Raw genomic sequence first — 9,683 nt, 5'->3', positions numbered from 1 at the left:
TAGTAGGCGGGACTTGGGCCGAACTAAAACACTAAAATACGTCAAATAATTTTTTTCAAGGATGGTTTCTGTCATTTTAGGTAGTCAATATAATGTTGATGTGTGTTCAAGTGCCATTTGTCTGGGTAAGTTTCGTTTTAGTTAGTTATTTGACGCTATAGAAACTGGATGTGACATAATGGTGACCACCAGTTGCCATGCCTAGCTCCAAAGTCGCAAGATGCCGCTGCCTGTATCCCTGTGAAAATAGCGTCAGTTTGGCCAATGAAAGGAAGTAGGGACGCATTGTCCATATTTATATACAGTCTATGGAACATACTGTAGCTGTATAAAAGGATCAAACAGTAGCATGAGAGAAATAATTTTGACTATTTCCAGAGACTTTGGCACAGATTTCCAGAGATTTTAAAGTCAAACAACCGCTAAGAAATTATACCTCTTTACTTGATGATTATGAACAATTTCGAACCCACAGTATTGGGGTAACACCAGCATTATATTTTGTTAATACGTTTTCCGGAAGAGCTAATTTGGCTACCTTCTCCTCTAAGAAAATATCAGTAAATTATACTAAAGATAACGTGCGATAAAGAAGGGAGCCTTAATGCAGTTATTCCCCTGGTAAAAAAAAAAAAGAAAAAAAAAAGGACTCTATACACTCTCGCTGTGCTCAAGTGGAGGATCTTGACTATGATTCTGAGCTCCTGCGTGGACTTCAAGGACCTCTGCATCGCCGATCCTCTCTGCGAAGAACACTTGAGTTAGATTTAAACAAAGACGGTAATTTCACACTTGCCATCTGCTCTATACAAAAAGAGAATAAAAAATAGAAATTATGACATCTGGAAACCACCCTGCTTAACATAGACACGCCAGATTTCTGCTGAAGGAGGAGGAGGCAGCGTTTTGTTTCCGTAGCACAAAGCAGAAAGCTACCAAACAATGGAAGAGGCTGCACAATCAGTACTGTGATTGTGCAGTGTGAAATGCACATCAGAAATACATAATAATAATACATCATTATCCATTGCAATTTATGTGCCAATTAAAGATTGTGAAAAACAAAATGAAGTCTCTGCAGAGCTTAGGAACAAGAACATCTCTAAGTCTTGAGCGACGGATATTAATGAATCTCAGGACCTCCTCCTGTGCCGTCAAAAAGATTGACGCCTAATGAGTTTTAGTCCAAAAAAACTGTATTATATTAGGGAGAGAGCTGTCGCTTAATCCAACTGTGTGTTTAATGACGGCCGATGGGGGAATTCCTCCAGAAGGCAATAAAAAAATAATGCATAAGCAAGTTACCTGGTTTGTCATCGCTGAGTGTTCGATTCACTTGGTACGAGCTACGGAGGTAAATGGACAAACTCATTAAGTTTTAAACCTTCATGTCCAAGAAAAAAAATAGCAGGTGAAAATCTGAGAGATCCCCCTGACCTGGTTCTTTGTGGTTTTCCCCACGGCTGCTCGGAAGAAAGAGCATTTACTGACAGGGATGCACCGGGGTAGTAACGCCCCGAGAGGTCAGCACCATCCAGAGCTTGCGTGATCATCCCCATCACCAGGTCTTTCTCTGTGGACACGGCACGCCCGGCAGAAGATCCATTATAGCATGTGATTATACACTTTAATTCATGATCAGTTCATTCAGATAACGCCATTAGCTGGGGAAACTGAGTAAAGAGTCTGTTCATTTTGACTATAATTATTCTAATCAGTGGCAGATGGATTTCACTGTAACACTTTAGATTGACGCAAATATAGTCTGAAGAAACTGAGCTCAAGTTATCCCACCGTAAGCAGAGGTCCCTCTTTTATCAAATTCAAGATGGCTGCAGATGCACTGCAGCCAATAAGTGGCAGGGCTGAAAAGTGAAAGCCAAGCCACGAAGTGCCTCAAAACTGCACTGATGCCTCACAGCATCAGTTCAATCTGGGGCCTTTCTGTGTGGAGTTTTTGCATGTTCTCCCTTTTGTCTGCATGAGTTCTCTCCAGGTACTCCAGCTTCCTCCCACCGTCCAAGGACATGCTCGTTAGGTTTATTGGTGATTCTATTGGTGTGAGCGTGAGTGTGAATGGTTGTCTGTCTCTCTGTGTTAGCCCTGTGATAGACTGGAGACCTGTCAGACAGCTGGGATAGGCTCCAGAGTACAGCAAGTCAATGCTAATTTATTGAAATTTACTGCAGCTACGCCGACAAATCAGGAAACGTATTCTTAAAAAACGATAATATATCATTTACATGTAATATGTAAATCAACATATATAATAAATGTTAAATTCATGCAAAATGTATGCAGTTCCCTGTACTTTACTTTATTGATCCACAAGGGAAACTGCTTTACTTGTTGCACAATGAGAGATTTCAGAGTACAGCAAGTCAATGCTAATTTGTTGAAATGCACTGCAGCTAGGCCAATAAATCAGGAAATGTATGTGTATAATGTACATATGGTACTGCTATAAATTTGTATAATTTAAATGTAATATCAACATATTTTATATAATAAATGTGAAATACATGCACAAATATGTTGATACCTGCATAAATGTATGTTTTTAGATCCTGAAAAAGGCCCCAACTGATCACTGTTACATTTATTAGGCTTCGATAACCCACTGCTTCAGAAAAAAAGGTTTATATAAAACCTTACTGTGATGTGCAAAGAGTCATTTTACCTCTCTGGCCCGCGAGCAGAAGCCACTGCTGCACCGTGGACAGGGAGTCTGTCTGCAGGATCTGGCAAAGCAGCTCCAAAACCTGACAAGAGAGCAGATCATCACAACATCAGCTTGCAAAGCACATCCTTTCAAATTCAAGTTATTTGTGTATTTCTCAAGACACTTGCTGACAAAGCTACGCCGGAGGTTGTTCTCCAGCAACAAAGCAATCGAAGTGAAACCTTCGGCCAAGAGCTGTGAGAGCTCCGGAGAGTTTCTATGAATTTGGACCTCTTCCTTTTGATCTGCCACAAACCCCTCTGCTTTGGAGTAACATGTATCAGCTGTGGCATATTTCAAGTCTAAACCCAGCCCAGCTCAGTGGAGGAGGATTTCACCGTGAGTTCTTGATCGTGGAGGGGTTGAGGATACTTCAGGCGCTGAGAATGGGATTTGCGCTGGTAAGACTTGGAGGATGGAGGGATGATTCTCCCCGTTTCGGCTGAATATTGAGTCTTTCGACGGACAAATTGCTCCTCTGGTTGGTCCTGGAACATAATATTGGCATAATATTTTCTTTAGTTAGGTAAAGGTAGAGAAGAAAAACAGCATATTTCTCAATATAATATATGAAAATTCAACTTCAGTTGAACTGTCAAGCTGATTATCACTAATTATCACACTAATTATCCTGTTTGATGGAAAAACAAATGCAACAAAGGTGTTGTATAGCCTCAAGTGTAGTGCTGTTAACCTGCACTCAGATTTATCTCAGATTACGGCCTTACACACACCTCTTGTTTGTTCTTTTGCTCTTGTGAAGACAGACTGACTTTTGCAGCAAGTTCTTTAAGTTCATCCCTCCAGGCTTCTGAAAAAAGTGCTGTGAAATAAAAAAAAGGAAACGCGCATTACACCTGAACCTAATTGGCGTCAGAGAAAGTAATGAGAAAAATTACAGCAATGAGAGCAAAGCGCACCTGATTTATTATGGTTTCCGCCGACTCCATAAAGATTCTGAGCGGGCGGAAAAGCGAGAGGCGGCTCGGCTGCTTTCCAAAGGCCGTGGCTCTTGAGAAGCGGATGAGGAAATAACGAGGAGGTGACAAACCAATCATCCCTCACCATGCAAATTGGCCTGCCATTGAGACCTGTGGGACGCAGAAAGGCACGTTATCCGCCGCGGCCGCACAGATGAAGTGAATGAAGTGCTTCAGAAGTAGGGGACAATCAAAGCTATACCCTAAAGAAACACAGGCAGTGGGATCCCTGCTGAGATTAAAGGCGACGACTTCAGGGCAACCTCTGGGATGGAGCCTACTTTTCTATCAATAATGCAGCCATTTCTTTCATGTAACATATTACTATTCCAGGTGCCTCTTGAAATATTTCATGTGTAGTTATGATAACTTTATGAAATATAACTCCTCTCAGGGAGGGATGCTTTAATAATCTTATTAATAGCTTTATTTTTAGAGCAAAGTAGGAATCGGTGCAATGCTATGAAATGAAATTAGGCCTGAAAGGTATAGAATTAATGAGTGCTTAAATAAATTTTGTAATATTTAGTGTCCTGGCTTTGTAAAAAGTCCAAGAAAAGTGTCTGTGAAGGTTCTCACTCATCCGAGTAGCTTCTTCAGAAGGGGAACTAGAACTGAAGATGCGACTCGGATGAGTGAGAACCTTCTCAAAAAAAAACTCTACAAGTCCAGTTGACTTTTTTAATCACTTTTTGGATATCCAAGAAATGTGGTTTCGTCTTCCAGAATAAGCAAACATGAACCCAACATTATCGCAAGATGCACTTTCTAAGCTAACAAGATACCAGAGAGCAGGCATGAATTAGATGAACGTACGTTACGACCTGACTGCGTGCTGCTGATGGCAAAGTGTTTCTGCACATTTCTTGTTTCTTTCTTTCTTTCTCTCTCTCTCTCTCCTGTGTGTGCTTTCATGTGCAGCCCTCCACTTTTCCTGCAGCAGGTGACTGAGTGCACCTGAAACCCGTTGCCTCTTCAAGTGAAATCATGTAATTCATCCTTCCTATTTCCATTTGCTTCCTACAGTGTATATTTACTTCTATTTCTGTTTCTTGCAGATTTGTACATATGCAGATCTTGTATTTTTTGCCATTATACTATTTTATTTTATTTAAATGTTTTATTTATTATTTATTTTAACTGTCTTACGCCTATTTTTCTTTTTACTAGTGGTTTGCAGGAGTGTTTTTTCTTTTCATGTGCAACTGAGCTACTGTGACCAAAGTCTCCTAAGTCTAGGAGCATCAGCATACAGCATCTGTCTAAAGAGAACCAGTGCTACTGATTAATTCATTCATCTTCTGTACCCGCTTATTCCTGTTAAGGGTCGCGGGGGTCTGCTGGAGCCTAACCCAGCTGCCAGTGCTACTGATATTTTAGACAAATAATGTTGATTTCCTGATGTTTTTTCTATCAATAATTCAGTATTGCATTCCCAGTTTGTCTCTGGTTAGTATACATTCACATGCCTATATGCTAAATTACATGTTACATCAGTACAATTACATCTGTACCTTGCACTTTATTGACACAGCTGCAATATTGTAAATGTGTGCATATACAAGAGCTACCCCCTTTGTTAAGTTCACAATTTATGTATTATTTTATTTTATGGCTGCATGTCCTAAAAATGCATTTCACTGTGCTCTGTACTATGTATAACTGTGCATGTGACAAATCTTATCGTATCTTATCTTACATGCTTGCATTCTCATCGTGCACATGTTAGCATGCTCAAATGAAGAGCTTCACAGAGCAGCTAGCATGGCTGAACGTGTATTCTTAGGGTGTTATATTGCAGAGAGCGACAAGGTAAAGCAACACAAGACGTGAATGTTGAAGTGGAGATTCTCATTTACATAAATGTCTGTCATTTTTTTTTTCAAGACACACAATGGCGGCTAAGCCTATTGTCCACGGATGAAAGTACAGCACATTCCTGGAAAAATAAATAAATGCTATATTAAGTTACCGCTTATCTCAATAAACAGATATGAAAGTAAAATTGCAGATTCAGGAATTGCTGATGCAAACTGAACATTTCCTGCTGCTACGGCTTCACATTAAAGGCCGGTAACTGACGCTGGACTTTTACTACGGCCGACTGGAATGTGTTTTGTCAGTGAGCTTAGCGCTTAGTGCTGGCGTCGACAAGTTGCACACCACCAAGTGAGGAACAACTCCTTTCACCCTGCTCTGCTGTTTGCAGAGTAATGCAGAGACATGCAGCATGAAATAAAAAAAAAACAAAAAAAAACGGCTGATTATGTCCTGACTTCTTCGTTAAAATGTTCTGCTCCAGAATTCTGCTTTAACCACATTAGGCTGTTAACACCTGTAGCCAAAATCAGCCGGGTGCAAATCTTTGAGATTGGTACTTTAAAATCAAAACTTTAAGATATGGTTTATACTGAGGGCTAAAAGAAATTACAAGTTAGTCAGATGAAATGTCTCATGTCTCAAGGTAGCAAAAAATGACAGCATATTTCGACAGGAGGCTCCTCATATACTGCAGCTAAATTTCACAAAAGTTCAAAACATCCAGGGGAAAGAGAGATTCTATATATTTATTGGAATAAAGGGAGACATATAACAAGGTTTGAGTCAACTTCAGGGTCAGCTTGGTACAAAGCTGTGAGTTTAGAGAAGTGCATGAGTTCCTTTTGCTTGTCAGAAGACTATCAGAGCATGCTTACCTTGGATATGCCTCACCCTGTGTGGATGAGGGTTGTGCCGGGAGAAAAATGAGTGGTGACTCAAGGCGCCAAAGCGTGGACTGCTTTTGGGCAGCATCCTGGTAAATTCAGCGGTAAGTGGCACCTGAGTGATTTGAGTGGTGCTCCTCTGTCCCGTCATCGCCCTGGAGTCTGAACCGCGTGCTGTCGACATGTCGGAGGGACAGCTGGAGCAGTTTTGTCTAAACTTGATATGGGACGACAGAAGAGCCTGTCTGCAAAGTCTCTTTATGAAGTGATGCGCCTCACAAAACCTGAAGAACACACACGGACAAAAAGTTTTTGAACATTTGAAAACTTAACAAGGAGCAAGCAAACAACTCAAAACTGACTTACACCGAACTCCAAAGACCCAGAAATGTTGTGTTTTGCAGGAAGAAACCTAATAAGAAAATAAATCCAGATTAACAAAAAGAAGCACTAAGAAAAAGCACACTCCAGCTCAAGTCCTTTGGTACCAAATGTTCTGTGTTGCATTCGTTGCTAAGAAACCTGCAACTAAACAATGCCTCCTGTGTACTGGAGAACAGGATTTCTCTATGCAAAGCAGGGAGTATTTACAACTCTATATTCTACGGTAATTATTTAAGTGTGAAAACCTAGCATTACTGTAAATAATATTATTTTCCCAGGGGACAAATAAAAGACTTTTTAAGCATTTTCAGCCCTGATTATTGCCTGCAGGTATTTGTTCCAGGACACACACAGCTTCCACAAACCTCAGCTATAGAAAGACTAGTCAGACCAGTGAAGCGAGAGATAGCCTTGCTAGCTTGTTTAGCAATGCATGCAGTAAATAAGCATTGAAAATATTAAGAGGATAGACAGCAAAAAGACACAGGCAGCAAAGCTTTTGACTGACCTGGTGCTCGGTTATTGTCTTGGTCTAGTTTGCACAAAGTAACCTCAGAATAATCAGTCATATTGAAATAAAAATGTGATTGTGTGAAGCAAACCTATGAGGCGCTCTGTGTGTTTCACCTGCAGGGACCAGCCTGCAAATGCATCTACTGCTCATCTCATCTCTTGTCCATTGTTGACTGACTCCATTTGCAAGCGTGTAAATCATGATCACCGGCAGCACAGACTGAATCTCTGTCCGTGTTTACCGTTGCTGCATTGTGACCAGTTTGTGCGCTGTCATCATTGCTGTATATTCTAATGCATTTCACCACCTTATTCATTAGATTTGAGTGATTTGGTGAGATCAATATTTACAGTTTTTCTCCAATAATCTAATAACCTTGCGACCTGACGACGCTGGTCGAAGCCACGGGAATCACATGAAGGATCTACGTCTGGAAATATTTTCCTGAGCTTGCGTTTAGACCAGTGAAGACGATGTGCTAGCTTGAACTACGCTATGCTAAACATCAGCAGATTAAGGTCTTTACACGACAGTTTAAATGCAGACAATCTGAAGGTCTGAAGGAATCTCAGTTCCTTGAAACTGATTATTCCTCCTTTTCCGCAGACCACTCAGTGGTCTGCAGAAGAGAACTTTTAAATGAAAAAAACTTATATATTTTATACTGTTCCCTGGTTCTTCCTTACATGACCTATGGCTTAGAAGTTTGGGGAAACACTTATAAAACCAATCTTAATCCAATTACTATAATTCAAAAAAGAGCGATCCGCATTGTGAATAAAGTGGCTTACAGGGAATATACAAATGAGCTTTTCATTAAGCACTAAAACTAAAGGATTTGGTTGACTTTAAAACAGCACAATTCATGTATAACATAAGCCATAACAAGTTACCTGTGCATATTCAGGGATTATTCCAAAAACGAGACTGTGGTTATAATTTCCGAAAGGAAGAAATGTTTAAAAAAACATATGTGAGAACAAGTGCAAAGCAGCATTGTGTTTCTTTTGTTGGGATTAATGTATGGAGTAAATTGAACCAAGAGCTAAAAGACTGTAAAACTTTAATTCAATTTAAAACTCTTTTGAAGAAATCAGTTATAAAAAAATACGTTGAGAATGGATGCTAAGGACGCAAAATTAAGATGATAGATTTTTTCTTTTCTTCTTTGGGATGATCTGAAAATAAAAAATGTATGAGTGCATGCATAAGACATGGGCAGCTTTTACCGTTTATGTCTGTAAATACACTGGGATAGGCGCAATAAGCTTTAGCTTCTGCCTATTCCATTTCAGACTTGATGTTTATTTATGTCTTTATCTGTTAAATGTTTAAATGTCTGAATAAAAACGACTGAGCTGAACTGAACTGAGTGGTTTGCATCTTGCCAGATGTAAGTAGCAACATGCTAACAGGTTGTAGCGGTCTTGCAGCCAAACTCCAAGGCAAGATCGAGGCAAAGAAACGATCGGCGCTGCACTCACTGCCTCCGGTTGGGCTCATTATTTTAAGTACACACTGTTATCTGAAATGGAGCAACTCAGATAGGCCTATTATTTGCTGCTGGGAATGATCCTTCAAGAAAGTGGTCGTTATGCAGCTCTACTTTTTAATAAACGATGGAGGAAATTTGATAAAACAACATCTAAAGGCTATCTCCATCTGCCAGCGTGGACTTCATTTGGACAGGCTTCACTGAACACTGATAATATTAAGTAAATGTGTTCAAAAGTAGGTCATTATTAATTCAGGTGCTCTCCCAGAACCACGAGTAGAAGCCCGGAGTATTTCCATCTATTCATCTAAGCTCTGATGGACATTTCTGGACCTTTGAGCCAACATCAGCAACAATGTAGGGGGCAGAGATGTTGTCAGGGTGGTCTCTGCTTTTACTTTCATGCGATATTTCGGTCTCTGTGAGGCAGCCGTTAACCTTGATCAAGCGTTATTAGCTTGTTATTTAGAACAAAAAGGTCTGCCAATGAATACTGTTCACGTAACCACACGTCTGCTTTTATGAATTTTGAATTAAGTTTAAACAAAAATGGTTCTGGCTCACACCAGAACTCCTCCTCACCAGGAAATCTTCTAAATATCTTTGCCAAGAGAGCTCTGACATCCAAAATGCCAGCACATGTGGTTCATATTGCTGAAAAGGTTAATGCTGGTCCTGATAGAAAGGTGTCGCATCACAGTTTGTTTTGTTAGGGTGTCCATACCAACATCCTGTCACCTGCCTGCAAGCGCCTACAAAGGTGACGGCGTGAAGCTCCCTGCTATTTTCTTCTTATTTCTTGTTCTTGTTAATTTGACACATATCACCCACGTAATGGTACAGGGAAGGGTTTCTATAGCTCAATCCATCTGTGGGATGTGCG

At 40.3% G+C, this 9,683-nt stretch overlaps 1 protein-coding gene across 1 annotated transcript; it reads right to left on the bottom strand.

Moving 5' to 3' along the window:
- Window positions 1–651: 651 nt before the first annotated feature.
- On the bottom strand, window positions 652–7,310 carry tbata (thymus, brain and testes associated; the record flags this gene model as incomplete). Its single annotated transcript, XM_084567287.1, has 8 exons — window positions 6,399–7,310; window positions 3,643–3,813; window positions 3,457–3,545; window positions 3,061–3,210; window positions 2,681–2,762; window positions 1,438–1,573; window positions 1,306–1,346; window positions 652–743 (listed from the first exon to the last, which is right to left on the bottom strand). The coding sequence occupies exons 1-8, from the start codon at window positions 6,589–6,591 to the stop codon at window positions 652–654; spliced, it is 954 nt and encodes a 317-aa protein (XP_084423413.1). The 5' UTR covers window positions 6,592–7,310.
- Between the last annotated feature and the right edge of the window lie 2,373 nt (window positions 7,311–9,683).

The sequence above is a fragment of the Chelon labrosus genome, assembly GCF_963514085.1.
Source record: "Chelon labrosus genome assembly, chromosome: 19".
NCBI classification, from domain to species: domain Eukaryota; kingdom Metazoa; phylum Chordata; class Actinopteri; order Mugiliformes; family Mugilidae; genus Chelon; species Chelon labrosus.
This window is presented reverse-complemented; position numbering and strand designations above follow the sequence as displayed.